This window comes from Patiria miniata, unplaced genomic scaffold (assembly GCF_015706575.1).
Source record: "Patiria miniata isolate m_02_andy unplaced genomic scaffold, ASM1570657v1 HiC_scaffold_7, whole genome shotgun sequence".
NCBI classification, from domain to species: Eukaryota; Metazoa; Echinodermata; class Asteroidea; order Valvatida; family Asterinidae; genus Patiria; species Patiria miniata.
In genome coordinates, this window is record NW_024037074.1 from 37,819,056 (window position 1) to 37,843,749 (window position 24,694).

Genomic DNA, 24,694 nt, shown 5'->3' on the forward strand with positions numbered 1-24,694 from the left:
CCTTTCTTATAGGGTTGCAGATGCCCAAAGTCAAATTGAAAATTTGTTAGAAGAAAATCCATCGTTTAAAAGGCACAGGGTATGCAACTTTAATGTAATCTTTTCTTGAGCACACATAAAAAATACATACAAATTGTTTTGAAATGGTGTATATACATTTGTTCATCTAAAATATTGGGGGAGGGGGGGGGGGGAATTTACATATTTTAGGAACTCTAACCTCTGACCTGAATATGCATGCCTGCAAAAAGGCTGGTCCTTGATTCTTTATTAAGGAGAGGCAAGAACCAATAGGGTCCAATCGTATGACGTCAAAGTACCATGTGACCATTCCATTTCCCCCTGATTGGCCACCATTGCAGTAGGCAAGCGTTTCATTAGAAACCACATAGTACATTCTGTACATTGTTAACCAAACAGTAGGGCTTATTTTCACGTAAATTTTTTTATCAAATGGCACAATAGTCACTACCTGTGCCGTGTATGGTTGCCATAATCATACCGCTCCAGAACTGGGTGTTCTCTCCGTGTTTTTCTCACAGTTTTTGCCATCCATCACAGCTTTGAAGGTATGCCTACTACCTACTGCGTGGTGCACCATACAATCTTTGCCTACTACAGCGTGTGTCAATAAAAACGCAGGATTAGAAACAAAAATATTAAGAATATAAACCACCCCTATTCATCATAATGTTAACCCTCTTTTCAAAGTACCTTTCCTTCTCTTCACTATGCTTTTTATCCCATCTCATTTGGACAATCCTGTCCAGAGATAGAGTACATTGAAGAAGGGTTATAAATTCCAAGCTGGTCTGATTTGTGAAATCACACATAACTAATGAAAGGTTTGAATTCAGTACAGGTGAAAGTATTTGTGGATCACAAAGAAGGACATGTGTGGCAGGATTAGGCTTACATAATCCTTTAGTCCACAATCAATGTTATTAGTCAATAATTCATGATGCTTTGAAACAATGATGGTCCAGTTATTAAATTTAAGTGATACTTATCATCAGTTGTTTCAAAGAAAGTTTTGTTCTGGTTTAATTGGCTTCAATGCATACCTGCATTGTACATAACTGGTCGTTGTGTTAAGGTCATTGAATCAGACCAACCCGCTTCAGAAGGGCTTCACAAAACTTGTCATAACTTTTGAACCAAAAGTCCAAATTCCACCAAACAAAAATCTTGTCAAAGATGAAATTATGGACAATCAAGTCCTTATCAAATTAGGCACACCAGTAGCATAATTTTCTCAGAAAAAAAATTGCTTTGAATCCTGCGTTTTTATTGACACACGCTGTACAATGGCGGCGCTAGGCCTAGGGTCATGTGGGCCAGTGAGAGAGCCCTACACAGAAGTACGACCATTTGCCTTGCATGTTGTCATACACCGTTATATCCTAACAAAATTTACAAATCTTTGCAAACTACTGACATGCCATAAATGGAGAGTACCGTCTCGGTTTTTTTTAGCCTTCGTCACTGTTGGAGTATTTTGTTTTCCAGAGTCATTACAAGAGGTTTTTGGTTTTGGTGTTGGCATCATGGTTTCATCATGAGCTGAGGGAGCGGAATTGCTGAAATACTTTAAGGATGTTGGGGTCGGTGTCGCCAGTGAAGACTAAATCCTCTAGGGTGCCCGTGTAGGCCAGGACTTGGCTGTAATGCTGAAAGGAAAAATTACAGAAATAGAAAATCAACTAAATTGAAGTGTAGAGTGATGTAAACATGACATCACTCAAGTTGCAATCCTCGTGCAATTTTCAAGTTTCATCCTGAACAAAAGATTCCTTTTCTAAATTGATATTTTTTGTTAGCAATACAAAACTTAATTGAGACATTGGCTGAAAATAAAGATCGGCATACGTTTAGTTATTGAATTATGACTTTGGACATTTTCAATTATTTGTGGCTCAACAATAATTCCGTTCTCCATGGATATCCTGGTTCCCGTCCCACAATGAGTATTAATAATGTATTATGTGAACAAAGTTATGTATTAAATAAAAAGGTATGGACCGGTACAGGCAATATTATCGCTTAGTACATGTAATGTGTTTTTGGCTTGAGATATATTTTCTGTCCTTGACAAATTTGTGTGCGTAGTAACTCCATTAAAATTGGCCCCCACAAACTAGAAGTCAAAGAAAGAAGATATTGTTTTGTTTTTTCCACCCACCATTAGGAATATCTGCTCTAATCTCTGGATGCAGTAGTCATACCACGGCGTGTGGAACGTGACGCCGCGGTTCTCGTTGGTCACAATGTGCTCTGTCAGGATCATGATGAATCGCTGGAGTGAACAAAGGGAGAAGACACAAAAATGAAGGGGAAAAAAAGACAGATACACAAGAGACAAGAGACAAAATGCATGCCATGCATGGGCAGTGGGGGGGCACACCGCATGCATGTACTGATTCATGCACGATTAACCCTCCTGCTATCTGGCCAGCCGCAGACAGTCACAAAATCAATCCGCTTCCTTGTCATGCCTTTTACATAGGCTAGTCACCAACAGTCAGATCATATCTGAAGCAAGCACTGTGACTAGTCAAATTCCATCAACAGACAAAAAAAAGAGGCAAGTGGTAGGCAGAGCTCTGGTTTATCAATCACCTACACTCAAAGCATAGCTGTATCAATTTGCATAAACAGTCACAGCCAGTCAATCCTGCTTTATGCAGGCTGGGAGCTCTTCACTGTTGAAAACAGTCACTTGACTGATTTCGACTTAAAGGACAACTTGGCACAGAATGTCAAAATAATCCTGGCGTGAACTAGTTAAGGTCAAATATTAAGGTACCCATGGTAAGGTTTTTTTATTTAAGTTTATACCGACAGAAGGCTACATATGATTTCGTCATTATTTTTGTTACCTGAAAGATGATGAGAAACAAGTTTTTCTGTTCACTCTGGGCCGTTTCTAGTGCTTCCTGCAACCTCTCAATCTGAGATTCTGCATCCGAGTCAGAGTCACTTTCCTCCGAGTCTTCATCATCACTGTCCATACTCTAAAAAAAAGAAGGAAAAGTCCATTAAAAAGACCACAGTTTGACCGATGATAAACTCATAAGACTTGTAGGTTGGTTATGGTGAAGAGAGCGATAAGTGTATTAGTTTACGGATGCACTGTGTAACAAATCTCCCAAAGAGAGGGAGAGCAGCATACTATCCGAAATATTGAGATTTCTCCACTTCTTTTCAGAACCTCACAAACTCACAAAAGAGATGAGTTACACGGTGAGTAAACTTACTCTTAATAATGATAACACGTTGTTTTTATTCTTGTGACGTCATATTAAATGTGCATATTTTGAAGGCCTATATCTACAGAACGACTGGTCTGATTTAGTTGAACGTTGGTATGTACCTAGACTGGGATGTGTTATAGATGAAAATTGAATTGACATAATCATGATGTCATCACGTGTCACTTGACATCACATTAAAAGTGCATAATTTGAAAGTCCTTATCTACAGAACTTCTGGTCCGATTGGGTTGAAAGTTAGTACGTACCTACACTGGGATATGTTATAGATAAAAATTGAAGTAACGTCATGATGACGTCATCCCGTGTCACGTGACGTCACAATAAAGGTGCATATTTTGAAGATTTATATCTACAGAGATTCTGGTCCAATTGGGTTGAAAGTTGGTATGTACCTAGACCGGGATGTGTTATAGATGATGTCATCACGACGTCATCATGTGTCACGTGACGTCACATTAAAAGTGCATTTTCTCTGCATTTTTAAAGTTAATTCAGTTCAATTTTTTACTGACGTGAAGAATAAGTAGACTTATGAAGCTCTCGGTTTTGCCACACGCACTAAACCTAATAAATGTTTTCTCCAGCCCGCAGACTGACCTTTTTCTTCTTCTGAGCCTTCTCCCTGGCCTCCTGAAGTTCTGCGGTGATCTTGCCCACGTGCTTGCTCATCTTACGCAGCGTGGCGTGCAGGATCTCCCAGACGTAGTGCTTGGTGAAGTCCCCGCTCATGGAGCCAGAGAACAGCCAGTTGACCACGGCCGGGCAGCTCACGATCTGGGTCCGCAGCATCTTGTCGATCAGCACACAGATCATCTAAATGGGGGATGAAGGAAGTTAAGGAAATGTACATCATTGGCTTTTGCTGTAATTTTCAGAAATGAACTATTTGAGGGTTTAGTATAATAGATCAAATATTGTTACACTGACATGTTTGAAGTTTTGTGTTTGAAAATGCTGGAAAAACCAAGAAAAACAAAAAAGTTCATGTAGTCTGGTTCCCTGACTCCACAGGATAAAATGGATCAATTTATAGATTCCGGAAAATTGTAAGGTAAGGGAACTAGTGTAGCTGGCCTGCACCCGTTCATGAACATGTAACCAATAGCAAACAAAATTTGGACTGAAAAAATTGGTAAATTTGGAGCAGTAGTTGAAAAATAGTTAGGTTTTTCCAACGGTTGTCGGCCGACCACCATTGGAAATGTGTACAAAAATACCATTTTCTTGAAAATGACTTCACACCGTGTGCCATAATTTTACAGGATGCTTTAGACTGTCATTTACCATCATCCTAATAAGGTATTTCGTAAAAACTTGATAGTTTTATTTTTCGATGATTGCAAATGTTGTATATTCCCTTTAACTTAGTGCAGGGTCAAACCAAATATTAAAGGGACGCTGCATCCTGGAAAGTGCCCTATTGGGCTACAAAACATGTTTTAAAAGAAATGATATTCATTGGAAAGAGCATTTAAAAGTAGAATATAAATGTCCACACAACCATTCTTTATAAATATTTGCTGTATTTGTGTTATTCTTACAAGAACAAATTTGGGGTTTAAAATTTTGACTCTCAAAAATCCAGCTGTTTGGGTGCTAGTCATGATTCCTGTCGCACATGTTCCACCAGTGCATCACATGATACGGACGTGCGGGAAACAATGTGTGTATTGGTGCTGTGTACTTGTACACTATACACACACGATGTGTACCATACATTAAATCATCTGACATCATGGACACAGTAGCTGGGGCCAACGTCTAAAGAGAAGACTTATATTTACAGCTGGAAATACGTGTGTGTATGCTACAAAATGTCTGCCGCGTCAGAAGTAAACCAGGTTTTATTTGGTCTTTTCTTAAAAACAGTGCGACATTAGGTCAATTTCTTTTCAACCAGATCTTGAAAATAGGATAAGTAAACAATCTTGTACATTTTCAGGACAATGTGCCCCCGTTAACCTTTGTCTCAATGAAGACACAGGTCACTATTTGGGATGAATAAACAAACCAACCAACCAACCAACAAACCAACTAACCAACCAACAAACCAACAAACCAACCTGTTGGTGATTACACCAGAGTTCCCGAACCATCTTCAGGACATGGATCTGGCTCTCTTCCGAGTCGGCAAGAACTTTGAACACATCGTGGAACCTGCAAGCAAAACACAACCGATTAATATTACAGAATGTCGTTAATATGTCTTGGCTTTGACACCCCCCCCCCCCCACCACCAGAATAAAAAAGATATAAAATGTTTTCTTGTTTTCTACTGTAAAACTGCAAACCTAAAAACATGAGTTCTGTGTCCTATGGAATGCTAATCTGAGTCCTGCGCATTTACTTGCCCTTATTTACTGAGACAGAAATCCACAAGGTGGATTCTGATTATTTACGTAACGTAAGACGCTACTACGCTCCTTTAACCCTAACCCTCCTCAATCCTCCAAAATCCTCCAGGCAATTTTTGGAGGATTTTGGAGGATTGAGGCTGAATGGCATAAAAGTGTTGGTTGATTTTGGAGGATGTATTATGCCGAGGTTGAACACTGTACCCAGCATTTACGTTCAGTTGTGCATAATTGAGCCCTGCATTATGCTTGATATCATCCGCACTGCTTCTGAATGTCATCAGCACTGCCTCAACCCATTAGCAGTGATTGTTGGAGGATTTTGAAGGTTTGAGGCAATGGTCACCCCTCCACTGAACAAATTCAAGAATAACGGACGATTTTGGAAGATTGAGGCTGAATCCAATTAACAAATGGTGGCAATTAAAGGATTTTGCAGGATTGAGGATGGTTCCTAGTCAAAAATGGCATAGTGGGTTACGGTTGATTAAAGTTCAAGTATCTAAGTACTGTGCCAGTGGTTTCCTGCAAACTGATAATTTTTTTTAAGGAATCAGAAAAATGTCAAGTAAAAACATACCCAACGACTCTCAGACGGGTTTATATCAACATTTTAATGATGGGTAAAAACGTTCATGACGACATACTTAGCGAGTGCACTGAAGGAATGACTGAAGGATTTCTGGCCCAGGAACAGCAGCGTCTGCACAAAGATGTCAATCTTCAGAGGGTTGAATGTCGACTCATCTGAAACAAACCAATTATCAAGGGGGGAAAAAATGTTTATGTCCGACTAGGAACAAGTGCTGAATGCTAGTATTAACAGTTTTCAACTCCTGGGCCCAATTTCACGGCGCTGCTAAGCACACGATTTTCTGCTAACAGAGCCTCCGTCTATTTCATGGAGACCGTAAGCATAAGCACAGCAAAAGGCACTCTTACTTCAGAGGAAAAATTTGCTTAACTTAGTGACGTAACAATAGAGATCTCCATGCAAGCGCGACCGTTAGCACACAAACGCCGTGAAATAGTGCTTAAGGTTAGCACCAAATTTTTCTGCTATGCTAAACACAACTTTTCTGCTAACTGTTAAGCAGCGCCGTGAAATTGGGCCCTGGTGATTACATCGAGCACAGGGGTTCAAAAGTGTGTCAGGTGTACTGCTGTTTTGCAGTCTCTATCACTGTGCAGGGCAAATGGTGGAAAACACCTTACTTCAGGGGCTTAGGTTGATTTTTTTTGGCTTTTCTGCATAGTTGCGGAAAAGCCTTTGTTTTTGTCAAGATACTTTTTGTATTTTTTACTTTTCTTTTTGGGACCCAAATCCCATGGACTTTGTACATGTTTTATTCCACCGAGCACTTTTGACAATTAACAAAGTCATATTCCCTGATAAAACTTAACTTAAAAACCCCATAGTGAACTCGTGGCCTGCATAGTGACGTCATGATGACGTCATCATGGGTCACGTGACATCATCTTAAAAGTGCATATTAACTCCCATATGTACAGAACTGTAAGTCCGATTGGGTTGAAACTTGGCATGTGGGTAGAATGGTATGTGTTATAGGTAAAAACTAAGGTGAAATCATAATGATTTCATCATAAGATTGAGATTTTGAAGTTTATCGCCATATCATGAATGCAGCATGCTAAATTCAAAATTCTTTTTGTAAAAGGTTTGTTAGGTCATAGATATTTAGTAATTATTGTTCCATGGGAACCAACTATTACAGTTAAAAGGGACCCAGATCTTAAAATTCCCCCTCCTTATAAAATCACACTGCTTCTTGTCATGGCTGACCAATCAGAGAGGTGCAGATGCTTATAAATATGCATGAGTTCTTATCGTCGTGCCTACCTTCCATGCTGTCCGGGTCCTGGGTCGGGTTGGGCACGTCGTCCAGGACAGCCGTGACCTCAGAGGTGGTTGCCCTTGCCTTGATGGTCTCCATGAGTTTATGCGCAATCATGGTGCCAGGTAAGGAACCTGAAGGAAGCACAGTAAGCATCGGAATGACTTGGCTACGGCTTGCTGAATCCATTTCCCATAGACATGTGTCTAACTGCTAGCCGTAGCCACTTCATTTTGATGCGGTCAAAATTGGGTATTTTGTGGCTAGGGCTATGGCTTTTGCTATTGACTTGCTGTGATAGATAGCTGTAGCCGTAAACAACAATGAACACTTTGGACACAGTATTAACCTATCGCGGTAGAATCGCGTCAACGCAGCTTGAGAAATATTGTACAATTACAATGATATACAAATGGATGAGGAACGCGCAAAATCTGAGACAAACAAAACTTAGTGTACAAAAACTCCATAGGGTTGTCTGAGGGGCGTGGCTAACTCGCAAATGGAGATTGGTCAATTAGCGGATGAAGCTCTGCTTATTATTATTCAACGTACAGCAGAAAAAGACGTGCTATTTATTAGCGTATTTCACAAGTCCTGTACCTACGGATGCCGTGCTTAGTGCTTTAAGCACAGAATGATGAATATACTAAGCATAGAACATTTTGGTTAGCAGGGCCATCACATTTGGCCCAGGATGCAAACCAGCACTGACTGCACACTTTTGCATTGTCCACAGGCACGCAAACCGGAAAGCCACAAAAAATACTGCAAGTAAAACTTGCGTGATCCCCCTAGCACCCTGCCAGTTTGTATACATGTACATGCACAGGCAGTTAGTAAGGACAATTTTCAGTGACGGCCTTGATTGTCCACCCAGCAGGTACCAGTTCTCAGTTGATTGGGGAGTTTGGGTTAAATTGAGAGTTTGGGTGAGGCACCGGACTAACATATGTTAGAGTCATACTGAGCTGAGCTCTCCAGAGACCTCGTAAATATCCATATTGGAAAGGATTTTTTAATGACAGACAAGGAAATACAAAAAGAGGAAATCAGTTTATCCGAGGAAAACTTGCATGTCTGTAATTCCCATGCTGGATGGGATTTATGGGACATAAGATGCGAATTACTGATAGCCCACTCATTTCTAATGTTAAACTTTTTTTCCTAAGCCGCATCCTCTACTTTTCATCCCTCACATGACCTACCGGCCCCTTCCTCATTGTACTTGTAGACAGGCACAGGTTTGGGTGGCATTAGCGGAGTGAAGGGCTCAGGGTTGGTGAGGCTCTCCACAATGCGTTGATGATAGGACAATCTAAGGATTACAAATCAGATTCGTTTTATTATTAACCCTAACTCCCTAGGCATTTTTGCGACAATACAACCTCAATACAAAAAAAATGAAACTGCGAACTACAGGTTTTCCCGACTTTTTTCAAAAGTCTATCATTCGAATTCACCGTTTCTTATATTCAAATTCGCCCATCAACATCGATTTAATACATTCCCAATATTTAATTTCATCTTTTGTCAGACAATTTCAACTTCAGTTTAAGCGAATTCAAACAATGAGCAGTGTTTTCGTTCCGGAGTATTCGATTTCGTCTCGTCTATGCCAAACCTTGTTATTCAGAAATCAAATTCACCATTTCTAATTCGATCAATGAATGCTGCCATTCGGCAATAGCTTAGACGAATTTGATCTGTAATGACGAATATTCTTGACCTGGAGACCAAAGAGGGTGACCAAACTTTGAAATTGAATGGTAAATGACTAAATTGGTGTTGTTAAAAAGCGTGTGAAATTTTTCTCGGACTAAATGGAATGTTAGAGTTGGTGAATCTGAATGAAAACTGTTTTAAAATAGCCGGGAAAACCTATTTTATGAAATATATTAATTGACTGTAAGAAAATCATAGGATAAAGCATTCTGTGAAATCAGTACGCCTAGTATGCGGTCATTTTCAAGAAAAGAGGAATTACCATCATTTCCTGGCGATGGTGAGGACCAATCCACCGCAAGAAAATAAAAAGGCAGTGGGGGGGGGGGTCAAATACTCCTCCCAATTGACTGAATTTAGTTTAGTTTGCAATCAGTTACTGGGAGATATCCATAAATGAGACTTAGTTTTCCAAGTGGCAAACTGGGATCATAACACAAAAGTCTACAAGTCAAAACGTATCAATGAACATTTTAGAAGGGAAGGCTTTTCAACGGGTAACCTTGCTTGGCGTTGCAATTAATGAAGATGCTTTGTTTTTTTACAGAGTTTTCTCAAAAAGTATATCTACCTAGCTGAATTTCCACAGGTTACATGTAGTTTGTCAATAACCTGCTTCAGATTTATTGTATATAAAAACACATTTTTTCTTTAAAATGGTGTCCAATAGATTTCAGTTTTAAATCATGCAAAAAATGACATTTAGCTTTTTGGGGGCTAGTATTGATACATACCTCATAGACTTCACTAGGACTTCCTGCACAAACTTTGGTTTGGGCATCTCCAGATCCATGCTGACACAGTCAGCCCTAAACGGGAAGTTGAGAAAAAAAAATTTAAAAATTTAATTTAAATTTCCAAGCTACATTTGTTTGATTGTGGTTACCTCTCTGCAATGAATAATGAAATGAGTAACGCTCTTGTAACAAAAACTTTCAATGTCTTTCTAGACCACTCTCCATCTTCTCAAGATCATATTCCTGGACTTATTTCACTAGAAGTTGTTCCAATATGCTCAGCTGAAATTTAAAACAATCCTCAAAGAAAAATGCTTTACTTGACTAAAAGTCTGACTGACTCAAGCCTCAGTGACTGCAAGTCGTCATGTGTAGTGTTGCAGTCCAGTCCATCATTAGTTCTTAAAAAGTCACTCACAAGTCCTCCAGCCCCAAGTCCAGTCACAAGCTATCCGGTTTGTTAGTGTGACGTCATCTCAATTCCATCATGCGTACTTCACACGGTGTAGCATAGCACGAATGGAAGCGGAAGTTAACACACGTTGGCGTTTATCCAATGGGCGTTAGTTATTAGTGGTGCGCGCGCGTGTACGACGTTTTTTGCTAACGAACCGGATTCTACTGAACTGTGACGAAGGCATTCCTATGTCACATGCCTTTTGTCAATGGACAGGACTTTTGATGTATTCGGCCACAGCAGTAACTATGTGCCAATCGGGCCAATCTCCTACAATGTCCACTTCAAGCCAGCCTCCACTCCATCGGTGCGTGCGCATTCCTTCACTAACCCCTTGCCGCGAGGAATACGTAAACGACTCTGATCGGCTATTCAGAGCATACTGCGCACTTATTTCGAAGGTTGCACCACCTATTATGCTACACGTCACGTCACGTACAAACATTTTTTCAAGACTGTGTGATGCCTGTATGATATGGTTTCTGAAAGTATCGTTTTGTTGCCCAAAAAACCTCTTTGTGTTGTAAAGGGACGGCAGAGGTATGTACATTCAAAATAAATGTTTGCTGAATAATGCGGCGTTGACATCTCATATTTGAAAAGATTGATTCCACAAAAACAACAAGTTCAAACTTTAAAGCACTGCATTCCTAAATTAAGTATCCCAAATAGCGGGACATTTAAATCACACAGTACCAGGGGTTAAGATCGCGCAAGGCATGATGGGAAACAACATGGCGCAGCAAGATCGTACCCATGGAAATGAGGTTGACTTCCAGCAGTGTTGTACTTGATTCCATTCCATCACAAGTCAATCACATCTTAGGCATGATATCCCAGTGTGAGACTTTGCCAAGAACCAACGTAGAAGTAGAAGTACAAGTAAATCAAAACGTCCAGTCCCAAGCTACAAGGGATGAACAATGACAAAGGAATGCCCTAATCGTAATTCACTTGAATAGTGTATGACATGACCTGCGCCTGGATGACTTGTGATGGACTTGTGAAGACTTACGACAGACTCAACAATAACAATTTTTCCAACTTTCGCTCGGGAGGTAACACACTGAGTATACAGTGTTTAAACGTCGGTGAAGGGCAAAACCTAATTTGATTTATGTCACCCCGACGCAAAATTCCATCTCAAAATAGTTAATGCGGTACCCGCTGCTATGTACATCAGATTCGAACCAGCCAACCGATCCCGTTAGCTCGGTGGTCGAGTGGTAAGACATCTGCACTAGAAAGCAGGAGGTCGTGGGTTCGAGTCCCACCTGAGTGATTTTTTCTAACTTTCACTCTGGAGGTACCACACTGAGTATACAGTGTTTAAACGTCGGTGAAGGGCAAAACCTAATTTGATTTATATCACCCCGATGCAAAATTCCATCTTAAAATAACACTGATTTCAAGACACAATGGCACACAACTCACCATTCATCCCAGCTCCATCGGAACTGGAAGTTGCTGAGATGATGTGAGAACCAGTTGACAAAGCGATCGATGCAGTTGAGATTCATGGTGTCCAGTCTCTCGTACAGTAACTCGGAGGCTTGAGCAAGCTTTATTCCATGAAGTCAAGGTTCCTTAAGACTTTCCTTTCCTTTTTCAATTAAATTGATCATGAGACAGCGCCGTGTGCTTGGAAGAGGAGCATATACGTGTACGCCCTTAGGCGCGAACGCAAAATTACCAAAATGTTCCCAGCAAAAGGACAACTGCCTCAAACTGCGGAAAACTGCTCTATTTTAATGACATCTAAACAATTCCATCGGAAATTAACATACATTGTTCCAAAAAATATGATTCACACGTGTGACAAATTGAACATTCATATAATTTATAATACGCGTGGGAGAACATTGGATTCATAATATGCATTGGGAACATCAAAACCTTTCAATGCAATTTTCTTGAAAAGCGATTTTTTTTGCGTCAGAACACTCATATGCCCTTCTGCCTGACATCCAAGGACAACTCCAGTGCAGACCCTGGGATAAGTATCCAAAATTGTCAAGAGCCAACTGTCGATTGTAAGTTTCATGGTCCGTAACAGTAAGTTTTAATAAACCAACTGGGTAGGAAGAATTACCCTGTTATTTTTACGCAACGAATGACTTTCCAGAGGCCAAAATTAATCCAAGTACATCAACGTACGGTAGAATAACCACAATGGAATGTTAACAAACACTTTTTCACAAAATTAAGTCCAATGTGAACGGGGTAATTGACTTATTGCGGTGGAATCGCGTCAACGCAGCTTGTGAAATATTGTCCAATTACATGATATACAAATAGACGCGAAATGTGCAAAATGTGAGACAAACAAAAGTTAAGTGTACAAAAACTCCACAGGTTGTCTATGGGGCGTGGCTAACTCTCAAATGGCGACAGGTCAATAAGGAAGTAGCCAAAGCAACTTCCCATAGACATGTGTGTTGCTACCGGCCGCAGCTAAGTTATTTTGAAGACAATTTTGTTTTTGATATCACCTGAAGGTTTTATTTTAATACCAGCCCGGAGCTTCGCTGGCGATAAAAGGATACGACTTGAGGCAGGGAGCCGGGCTGCAGTTTACAGAGCTCGAGCAGCAGAGCGGTGTAGGCTACCTCCTGCTTGACAGCCTGGGGCAAGTTGAAGACCTGGCCAAACACCACCTCCACGATCATGTAGTTGAGCGGCACTTTGGCCTTGCCGTGGAAACTCACTAACTGAATGGCACTGGAGAAAAGTTGGACAAAACGAGAATCATAATAAAGACAAATTTGAACATGTGACTTGGGATTTCAAACCTGTGACCTCCGGACCGCAATATAGGTATCTCTCTATTGACTGAGCCATCCAACGCTATGTTGGTGGTCTGCCAGAAAGTCCTTGTTCAAGGGATGCTAGCCAGAAGCCATAAACCCATATATGCCAGTAGCCCAAAACAACGGAAGCTGCCAGCGGTCTAACAAAGATATTGACTGGAGTGAGATTTGAACATTTGACGTCTGGATAGCACTTCCGGTGCTCTACCAACTGAGCCATCCAGCCTTATGTTGGTTGTCTCCCAAACAGTCAATTCTTGTTCGAGGGAGGCTAGTCAGACGCTAAAAACGGTATATGCCATGCAGCCAAAACGCTGGAAGCAGCCAGCATTCAAACAAAATAATTTGACTGCAGCTGGATTTGAACCTGGATTTGAAAGGCTCCTCACGAGTGGTTCCTTCTTTTGTATTTCCCAGACTTGTATAGCCTTGCTAATGTTGCTGGCATCAAGAGTTCTGCCGTGATTTCAAAATATTGGGGGTCATTGGCAAAATTCCCCGACAAGTCAGAGTTCAGACTTGACATGAGGGGAGCAAATTGAGAAAAAGAGGACTGATTAGATTCAACTAACCATTCCTTGCGGTCCTTGATGTAGGCATTGATGATGCAACTCAACTGCTCCTCAACCAGGTACCGTTCAATGGAGTGATGCCCAGGCATGGTAGGCCCCTTTTAAAAGAATTCAGAAAAAAACTGGTAAGCAAACATTCAACTGTGAACCAGTCACAATCAGTATACATTGCATGGTATTGTGGCTGGTAAACCGCTGTTGCTTAACAAACATTTCCTGTGCAGAGAAAGTAAAGGGTTGAACCCGGGTTGAACTCAACCCTGGGCGAACCCAGTGCCACCCCAGGATGATTTTTTTAATATTTAACCCTGCGTTCAAACCCACGTTCAACCCCGCATCGTTTCACATGTTTCGTGCAAACCAAGCTTATTTCACTCGGTAGCTGTTTTGAACCCTGGCGAGAGTTTCAACCCTGGTCGAGTTCAATCCAGGGTGAAATCAATCTCGGGGTTGACGCAGCGTTGGCGTTGGCATATTATCAACCCTGCGTCACCAAGTGTCTACCCGAGATTTACCTAGTGTGAAAAGGGCTTAAAGATATAGTCCATCATTTGTAATTTGTGCATTTTGTTCGTTTGAAGCAACAAAAGTGTTCAAAATCTAATGACGGATACTGAACAACTAACCTGATGAAGCTTCATCTCAGCTTCAGCTGTATATTCCGAGAAAAACAGCATTCTAGGATCTCAATTTCAAATCAAAAGTTGCTGAATCATGTTTTGAATTGTTTTGAATTGCAGCTGTATGTCGCGCACTGATCCGACGAATTATAGCAACCGCGCGCGCCTGTGCGTCGTGCCAATGCTTGCGCGCGCTACGCCGAATAACAAAACGAACTACTAATTTAAATTTTCCTACAGTGCGTCTTAAGACGCACCGTTGGAAAGGCCTTCTTTCGTTGATTACTTCAAAATGATAGCTTTCCAGAAAGATTAATTTCACAGGGAGTTTAGTCCACTTACCATCTTTCAACCAAGTATGTTTTTCAACAATAATACGCCAGTTACTTTTTCGGATGGCTGCAAATGATGGACTATAGCTTTAAGTATGCTTATCAGCTCTATGAAATGTGCCCCAGCTCATGACTCAAGACTTACATCTGAAATGATATTGAATTTATTCTCTGAAACACACGATTAAATCCTTTCTAGTAATGAACTCTTTGCAGGAATGACAGATGCCACTTTTGGACCGAAAGAGCTCAATGTTGGCACTGAGAAGTTTGAACCCACCTCAGGCGCGTCGGTGTAGTCAAACATCCTGAAGACCACCCTGGGGAGTGGATAGAAGCTGTCGTCGGGGGAGTGGGGAGGGACAGTGAAGGCTGGCAGGGTATGCTGGAGGGCCTCACACAGGACACTGTCGAAGGCCATGTAGGGACGCAGGAGGCTCTGGTGGGTCCAGTCGTCTTGGCGGAGCTTGACGGTCTGGGCCCACAGGCAGTCCAAGAACTGGAAGATTTGGGGAGACAGTTGTAATCAGGATCAGTCAAATCGCAAATCACAAGTCCCTACACGGCTTGTGGTGCCTAGAGGTCACAGGATGGTTGCGGAGAGGTCATTGTCTATCTGTGCAACTAGATTGTGGAATGACCTCCCATCAACCATCAAATTGGCTCCTAACCCACAAACATTCAAATGTCTCCTAAAGACACACCTGTTTGCTTGGTCTCTTATATTTTTTGGTTTCCCTCGCTTATATCTCTTTAAGTGTAATTCTTTGTGATATCATTTTTTTTTGGGGGGGGGGGGGGTTGGGGGGTACTTTGTAAAGCACATTGATCATTAGTTTGGAATTGCATGATACAACCACTGGTATTATTATGTTACCCTAACTCCCTACTGTCTTTTGTTAAGTACTCGACCAAGTCTGCCAAAATCCATCAATCACACTGCTTCCAATGCATGCTTTTCTTTAGGCCTCCAGGCCCAAGTCCATCATACTCCGGCAAAATTTAGTCAGACCAGGCCGCAGGACCAAGTCCCCCAAAAATGCACCAAAATGGGGTGGATGGATTTTGATGGAGTTGGGGCTGTTAGGGTTAAGTCAAATTGCAAAACAATAACAAGTCGACCACAAGGTAATTGACAAGGCAACTGACAGTCACAGGTCACCACAAGTCAAGGTCAACACAAGCCACCCAGTCTCAGGGCAAGTTGCAAGCTGTTCACATGGCACTCCTTCGTAATTGTTCATCCCGTTACTTGTGGTATGACTTGGGATTAGAGTTTCGCTTGAGTTGATTAAAACTTACGTCTTCTTGCGGATGGGGGCTGTCACTGTGCCACACCCTCAGCATCGCTACATGATCTTTTTTCCTTGTCCTGAATAAATAGTAAAAAATGGTTACAAAATTTGTTATCAATCCTGCAGCTGATTTCACGAAATAGTGTGTTACTTACACCATGCTCAGGACCTACGCAACAAATTTATTGCACAGCTGCGCCATAAAATTAGGATCGATTTCACGAAACTCATGGCTGTGCAACATTTTCAATAATAAAAAACTTGGACCAAGATAATAACAGCATTTACGACGGCTATTATTTGTGTCTGATTTTGTTCGTTCACAAAACAGTTGTTGAATCACCTCTGCCCGCCATTTTGAACAGATTTTGTCTGACTTTTTCGGAATCATGCGCAACTCTAAACACTCTGTCAAGAGTAAAACAGCAATTCTTTTACTTCAGACACAAAGCTGTGATTATCTTGTACCAACCTTGATAAGTTGTGTAATAACAGGCTCCACAACGATCATGATTTGCTGGTAAAATAGGTCATTTTCAGTTGCTACGCCGCAACTTACAATCCCTACTCCACCTATAGTGATTGCGTAAGTTAAGCCATATTTTGTTGCGCAAGTCGCAGACTTTTGCACTAAACTTGTCATAACTGAAATGTTGTTCAGTGTGAAATGTTGTGCAACTTGAGCAATAAATTGTGGCGCGAGTGGATGTATGCCATTGCCTAAAGTTTCATGAAATAGTCTACCGACTTTTCTGCAGGCATTTTGCAGGAAACGTTATGAACACATAGAATTAAAACACTGACCTGAGGTAACTTTCAATCTTGTTCAGTATTTTCTGCAATTCCTCATCTTTTTTCTCTGAAATCTCCGCTCCAACCTAAAAGGACAACAAAAGATAATCACGTAAAGAATTCCAGCCAAATGTACAAGAAGCTTTCACACTGACAGGAAGCGTACATGAATTTCACACTTGGAATTTTGGCTTGTGTGCATGAGCATATCCAGAAACTATGGAATCTCTGCTTACTATCTGTAAAGTACAGAATTTCCGTGCTAGTACTCTAAGTGTAGAATCATAAGCGCAGAATTCCGTGCTTAGCAGAGCAGTAAAATTAGACCCAGGGTCTCCAGTCTTATAGAGCTGGGCTAATGAAACAGAATCTGCTTTGCAAAAACAGGTTACCAGCTTAAACATAATGGGAAGTTTATGGCTGTTGACTGGTTCCCAACTTAATAATGCTTAGCACATTAATCTGCTCAGCAATTTTATATTTTCTACTTAGCAGCTCCGTGACCTCTGTGACCCTGATATGCACTCACCCATGGGAGGCTGGAGAGAATCGCGTAGACGAACCAATCTGAGCGGACCTGGGGGATGCCCTCCTCCAGCGTGACGTTGGCGAACGCTTCGTAGAGCACCACGATGGAGGAGACGTCCACCACGCGGCAGTTGACAAGGTCGGCCAGGAAGCGCGTTAGGGTGCGCGCCTTGTCCCACTCATTAGCCTTCATGAGATCTCGCAGGTGCACCCACAAATCCTCCACAAACTTGAAATTTTAGGCAGAAAAAAATAAACAAGTCAGGTGTGTTTACAAACACAAATGCCCCGCAACCGTGACTGTTCCCATGACATAACACCACTCTTTTAACATCAACTTACATGTACCTTGGTCACATGGAATGTTCATTGACAGCATTAGTGTCTTCTGTAGGTTTTATATGAATTAATCCCTAATCCCTATGATCTCAGAATAAATACAAGATTTCGATTGTTTTAGCCACTGTGCCCTTGACCCTTGACCTTTTGGCCCCAAATGCAAAAGGCTTCTTAGGATTACCAAGGACAATCCACAAACCAAATTTGAAGTTCATATGTAAAGTATTTCTCAAGTTATCGCGCTGACAAAATTTCTATTGTTTCAGCCACTGTGACCTTGACCCTTGACCTTTCGGCCCCAAATGCAATAGGCTTCTTAGGATTACCAAGAACAATACACAAACCAAATTTGAAATTCATATGTAAAGTATTTCTCAAGTTATCGCGCTGACAAAATTTCTTTTGTTTTAGCCACTGTGACCTTGACCCTTGACCTTTCGGCCCCAAATGCAATAGGCTTCTTAGGATTGCCAAGGACAATCCACAAACCAAATTTGAAGTTCATATGTAAAGTATATCTCAAGTTATCACGCTGACAAAATTTCTTTTGTTTTAGCCACTGTGACCTTGACCCTTGACCTTTCGGCCCCAAATGCAATAGGCTTCTCAGGATTGCCAAGGACAATCCACAAACCAAATTTGAAGTTCATATGTAAAGTATTTCTCAAGTTATCGCGTTGACAAAATTTCTATTGTTTCAGCTACTGTGACCTTGACCCTTGACCTTTCGGCCCCAAATGCAATAGGCCTCTTAGGATTGCCAAGGACAATCCACAAACCAAATTTGAAGTTCATATGTAAAGTATATCTCAAGTTATCACGCTGACAACATTTCTTTTGTTTTAGCCACTGTGACCTTGACCCTTGACCTTTCGGCCCCAAATGCAAAAGGCTTCTCAGGATTGCCAAGGACAATCCACAAACCAAATTTGAAGTTCATATGTTAAGTATTTCTCAAGTTATCGCGCTGACAAAATTTCTATTGTTTCAGCCACTGTGACCTTGACCCTTGACCTTTCGGCCCCAAATGCAATAGGCCTCTTAGGATTACCAAGAACAATACACAGACCAAATTTGAAGTTCATATGTTAAGTATTTCTCAAGTTATCGTGCTGACAAGATTTGTCCGGACACACACACCCACCCACCCACACACACACCCACACACCCACCCACCCACCCACCCACGGAAGGACAAGGCGGAAACAGTATGCCCCTTCGGCTTCGCCGCGGGGCATAAAAATAAACTCCATAAATTTGGGATTCTCAATACTAGAAGGTCAAAAACTTAAGACATTCGAGAAAAGACATATGAGAAAAAAGAATGATTTATGAAATAACCAGTCCATCACTTCAGTAGTGCTGCATCGGTGTTATGTAAAAAGTAACATCAGTAAACCACTGTTAAATTAAATGAATATAAATACTGAAAAAAATGGGTATTGACTTGACTTTCAAACACTATAGACTCTATGCCCAAACGGGAAATGGCGGGCTTTTTTTTTACCACTTTCGCAAGCTCCAGAGGGAGGGACACACCGCGTCTGTGTATGAATTCGCAAACGAATGGCACAAAAGTATGCAGCACTTATTTTATTCGGAGTGTGCATAAACCACAGCGTCTTCACGTGAGCGCCAGGCGCCAACAGTGACACGTTTGAATATTCCTCCCACTGAATTCTCTATTTGTAATCGTTGAGGGAGGACTTGTGCACGGGGTCCACATGATGACGATGGCTCTTTGTCTCGTTAAAGGGAATGTACATCTTTGGCTTTTGCTTTAATTTTCAGAAATGAACTATTTTGAGGGGGATTAGTATAACAGATCAAATTATTGTTACACTGACATGTTTGAAGTTTTGTGTTCGAAAATGCTGGACAAACCAAGAAAAACAAATGTTCTTGTAGTCTGGTTCCCTGACTCCACTGAAGATGAAATGGATCAATTTATAGATGCTGGAAAATTGTACGGTAAGGGAACCAGTCTAGATGGCATGCACCCATTCATGAACATGCAACCAATAGCAAACAAACTTTCGACTGAAAGAAGTTGGTAAATTTGGAGCAGTAGTTGAAAAATAGTTAGGCTTTTCCAACGGTGGTCGGCCGACCACCGTTGGAAATGTATACAAAAATACCATTTTCTTGATAATGACTTCACACCAGGTGCCATAATTTTACAGGATGCTTTAGACTGAAATTTACCAACATCCTGCAAAGTATTTTGTAAAAACTTGGTAGTTTTATTTGTTGATGTTTGCAAATGTTGTATTTTCCATTTAACACAATCAATGGAGCCCAAAGCTCTGCAATATTTTCCGAGCGCCTTTCTAAAACATAACTCACCTCTGGGGTAAAGCCGATGAGGTACACAATTTTATCAATAGTCAAACAGTAAAGTTTGATGGACCCTAACAGGTAGACAGACAAACTTACATCTCCCCCACATCCGTAGTTTTTCACATTGATGAGTCCAACCAACGTTGTGTAGACACTCAGCTTCTCTGGCAGTTCAACCGCACTGTAGCAAAAAAAGACATAATATTGACCCTAACTTACTTTTACCAAATAGAGGACCAAATCCGTCAAAATCCATCACTGATTTTGCTTCACATAATGCTTCAGGACCAAATCCATTGAAATCCACCACTGGTACTGGTGGATTTTGATGGACTTGGTACTCATGGCTTATCTGCCAAAATCCCTCCAAATGGGGGATGGATTTTGAAGGAGTTGGGAAGGTTAGGATTAAGGTTAGTTGCAAACGTACAAGAGTTGATAAGAGACACAAGTGTGACAGGATAAGAAAATATTTTATTTGTTGCCAAGGCAAACTGAATGTCAAAACAAACAAGTTAATGAAATGATCATCTTTTTGGGGATGTTGGAAAAGATTTCTGACCTTGACATTTGACTATTTGACACTGAGCTTGTTCTACTACTGAATTTTGATGACCAACCCTCCTGCTATCTGAACAGTCACAGACGGTCAAATTATCAATCCTCTTCCCCTTCCATGCCTTTTACACAGGCTAGCCACCAACAGTCAGATCATATTTCAAGCAAGCAGTCTGACTAGTCAAATTCAGTCAAAAGACAAAAAAAGGCTTGCGGTGGCCACAGCTGGCTTATCAATCACCTACAGTCAAAGCACAGGTGTATCAAGTTACATAAGAGTCACAGCCAGTCAATCCTTTTTTATGTAGGCTGAGAGCTCTTAACTGTTAATAACAGTCACTTGATTGATTTTGACTGAAAGGACATCTTTGCACAGAGAGTATGTTTGCACAGGAGGGCTAAAGAATTGAAGTGCACTAGGGGATGATAGCATGCCGCTTGATTGTACACTGTGGTCAGCATACAACCCTGTACTCTGATTTCAACAAAGATGCCAATGTTTACCATTCACGTAAGATACTGATGATTTTCAGCTTGTAGTTGGGGAGGTCAGCCTGCAGCACAACTGCCAATCCTTCCAAGTTACTCTCCAAGGACGACGTACTCTGCAAAAAAAATACCCCAAAAGACAAGAATTAATAATGAAACTTGAACAATTACAGTGCAGGGATTCACCACACAAGACCAAGAGTCTGAAATTATTGTTTGAAGTTGAATGCCTTTGGAGAATTTACTACATTTGTCTGAGCAAATACAGGTTTGTCATTTGTTGAGTACAATTTTGCACAGTACGTATTCTGTGACAACTCAAAACTGAATGTGCTGGTTCGTTTCGTTTGAGCAGTTTGTGTCTAATTTTCATTTCACCTATGCAGACCCAGTGGCTTTACCATCGGCAAGTTATCTTGAAGTGTTTAGTGTGCCACTTATCCCCATATACATTTTCAGGAGAAAACTATGGCAAGTTTGCTTAGGAATGCTGTATAAAGTGTAACAAATAATAATTTTTATGAGTTGTCAGGAGACATTTTAAAGACATTCTGAGAATTCTAAAGGACATGCAAGACTGTCACACTTTGGCTTACAGCAAAAAGACTTTTTTAAAACATGGCCACTAGTGGCAATTAAACTGTAAGTTGGCAATGAATTTCATGAATGTCAATGAGTATTCAGTCACTATCAATTTTAGGTGTCTTTTTTTTTTCTTTTTTCTTTTTAATGTACCTTTTCTCCAACTCTTGTGATGAGCGATTCCAGTCTCTCTTCAATCTCGTTCTGATCAGTAGTTGTCCTTCGGCGTTTCTGACTCCTGGAGTCATCTGTCAACAAAACATGAACAGTGTTCAAGCAATGGACGCCATTTGCAAACATTACAAAATGAAACTGCCAAAATATTATGACATTTCCTACCCGATTGTACGTAATTATTCTGTGAAATCATTGCGTCCAGCAGGTGTTATGGTGAGTGGGCCCTTGAACTCACTGCTTCTCCCCATCCAGGAGTAACTTGGGTACCTGTATCTCCCCCCCCCCCCCCCCATTTTGTCATTTTTTATTTTACAGCATAATTCCCCTCAAAAATCAAAACCATGCCCTCTTTCTTTCCACAAAATTAATCTTGCAGATATTCAACATGGTGTCATCGGCATCAACTTAGGTGAGTCCAGAGAGTTAATAGTGGATTTTCGTTCTCTCTTTTTTTTTTTATAGACACGGGGTCCGGAACTTCACAATCGCCACAATAACAATATTATTTCACGAAATAGATGCAACTACAGGAAATGTAACTAAACGACCCCGTCATGAGTTCTGACAAAGCACAAACAACATTAATGAGACATTAAGCAGCTGTTAAGAAAATACTACCATCTCCATCATCCTCCAATCGTCTCCTCCTAGACATGGTGTATTCTAGAGAAATGTGTAACGCTACTGTAGTGTAGTTGTCAAAAAATGTGAATGTTTTGTCAGCTCAACACACAGTTCTGTACACGCCGCCGCAAGAACTGGTATTTGGCTGATATTAAACACAACTTCATATCATACACATGTAATGGACACCAGCGAAACAAAATTTTCAATTGTCAACAATAGGTGGCGCTAGCGCAAAAAAAGAGGACAATGCTTGATTGCTTGTGCTGCGCTTAATTAAGCGCTTGTACCTAGCATGCAGCAAGCGCTGTGCATCAGCAGCGTGTTTACCAAAGTTTGCTAAAGGAATTATTTTTCGTGGGTGGGTCAGAAAACACATGCCACATTTCAAATGAACACGCAATATTTCATTACTGCAGTGTGAGCGGAAAACCTCCAAATTCATACTTTGACACTTAAGTATATAAATCGCTGGACCATGGAGGAATAAAACAATATTTTTTTCTCCATGATGATGGGAACACTTGGCCTCATCTTATGATGAATTAGAGTCGCTCTTTCCCGCGCTATTTTCCGTCGCGTTTCCGTGCAATACAAAATCGCTCCCTTTTAAATGAGACACGGAACGATACAAATCCGCCAATGTTTAGGTATGAAATAAATGCAACAAACTTCGAATTATTTGCGGCCCGACCCAAGGGGCGGCGGAGCGACTTTTCAAACTGGCCGGCAACATTGAAGGGGCACTTGCTCAAATGGGCACTGTTCCCCGTCGGTACGGTGAACTTGAAGTGGAGGGAAAGAATATGGTCCCGTTCATTTCGCTATAAACCTATTTGACGAGGAACAAATGATGAATACGTTGTCCACCTTGCTCTTTGTGTTTCTTTTACCGTACCTTGTAGAGCTAGAGACCATTTTTATCGCGAGAGGGGCACTGTTGCTTTTGATGGCCAGTTCCGTGACCATTTTATTCCCGTGAGGAGCACTATTATTTGGGGGGCCAGTTGTCCATCTTCATTACCAGCACATTTTCGCAAAACCTCATTGGCCGGAGGTTTTGTGCGTAAACCTTATCAGTCAGCTGATCACAGTCAATTGACTTCGGCAACTTGAACCGCAAGTCCCATCATAAAGAATAGGTTAACCGGACCATTTTTGCCGAGAGTGTGATTGTTGAGAGCGGGGGGCAATTTTAATGTTGCAAGCGGGGCACTAATTGTGCTTTCGAGGCGCAGTTTTTCATCTTGAGAAGTTATTGCGAGAGGAGCACTGTATTTTTTTTTGATGGCCAATTTTCCATCTCGAGAGGTGCACAATTGTTTTCATCTCGAGAAGGTGCACAATATATTAATGCGAGTGTTTTTGAGGGGCCCTGAGTATTTCGTTACAAGAGAGGGGACAATCTTATTTAGCGCGATCATGCGTGTGCGTTTGAGGGGCATGCAGTTTCTTGTTTTCATCTCGAGGGGGCACATTTATAACCGCCCTGCCCCCCCCCCCCCCCCGGCCCGATCATAATTCAGGCGGATATTTTTGAGTGTCAGAGGCACAAAGCAACTCAAACTGAAAGCCCCATTTCAGTGGTCGTAGACGTCCCGAAATGGTGAAATTGATCTTTTTTAAATTTAAAAATAGAACATAGAATTTGGCATAATTATGTTAATCGCGGCGAGAAAAAAAATACAAATTTGTTGAAGAGCACGCGTGGAGAGAAATAGGGCATGAATGAAGATTATTAACAAGGGCAATACACTGCACTCAACGCTTTTCAAGAAAGATGCATGAATAATACATGTGCATTGTACTTGTGAAGTGCCGTGGCGCTATGGCCTCGTGATCTGGAGCCTGGAACTCGTGGGACGTCTGCGGGTGATTCTGCAGGTTGCGGGTTCAATTCCAGCCTGGGATTGTGGCGCGTGTGTCCTTGGCTATGGGCAAGGCAGTGTCACCCATAGCTGCTTCACCTAACCCAGGAGTAAATTGAGTAGGCCTACATGATGGTTATATTGTGATTGAGTTTAGCTGATAGTTGCATCGAAATGGCTGCATCGAGCTGTATACTCCCGGTCCACTGCGATCGAGATTGTATTTGGAAGTTGGCCCAATGTTCAGATGTAATAATAGTGTAAAGCGCTTTGATCTTAAAAACGCTATAAAAGTACCCGTAGTATAGATCTCCGTGTTATTTTCGAGTTTTATCCCAACTTAAATTTCTTTTCTAAATTGCTA

At 41.2% G+C, this 24,694-nt stretch overlaps 1 protein-coding gene across 1 annotated transcript; it reads right to left on the reverse strand.

The window, feature by feature from the left end:
- Positions 1 to 1,555: 1,555 nt before the first annotated feature.
- Positions 1,556 to 22,612, reverse strand: LOC119745599 (nuclear cap-binding protein subunit 1-like). Its single transcript, XM_038222077.1, has 20 exons — positions 22,457 to 22,612; positions 21,815 to 21,909; positions 21,095 to 21,195; positions 20,129 to 20,213; positions 17,355 to 17,582; positions 16,838 to 16,911; positions 16,041 to 16,110; positions 15,019 to 15,237; positions 13,787 to 13,884; positions 12,951 to 13,125; positions 11,839 to 11,966; positions 9,945 to 10,019; positions 8,694 to 8,803; positions 7,491 to 7,619; positions 6,277 to 6,376; positions 5,339 to 5,432; positions 3,873 to 4,088; positions 2,880 to 3,014; positions 2,183 to 2,296; positions 1,556 to 1,670 (listed from the first exon to the last, which is right to left on the reverse strand). The coding sequence occupies exons 1-20, from the start codon at positions 22,491 to 22,493 to the stop codon at positions 1,557 to 1,559; spliced, it is 2,397 nt and encodes a 798-aa protein (XP_038078005.1). The 5' UTR covers positions 22,494 to 22,612; the 3' UTR covers position 1,556.
- Between the last annotated feature and the right edge of the window lie 2,082 nt (positions 22,613 to 24,694).

What these genes read in the sequence shown, in the direction of transcription:
- LOC119745599 (XM_038222077.1), bottom strand. Translation starts at nt 22,493, where the DNA reads ATGTCTAGGAGGAGACGATTGGAGGATGATGGAGATG. An exon ending in ATCAGTATCTTACGTGAATG is followed by an intron (nt 20,214 to 21,094) that starts GTAAACATTGGC and finishes TTTTTGCTACAG; the next exon opens with TGCGGTTGAACTGCCAGAGA. An exon ending in CCGGCTCCCTGCCTCAAGTC is followed by an intron (nt 11,967 to 12,950) that starts GTATCCTTTTAT and finishes CATGGAATAAAG; the next exon opens with CTTGCTCAAGCCTCCGAGTT.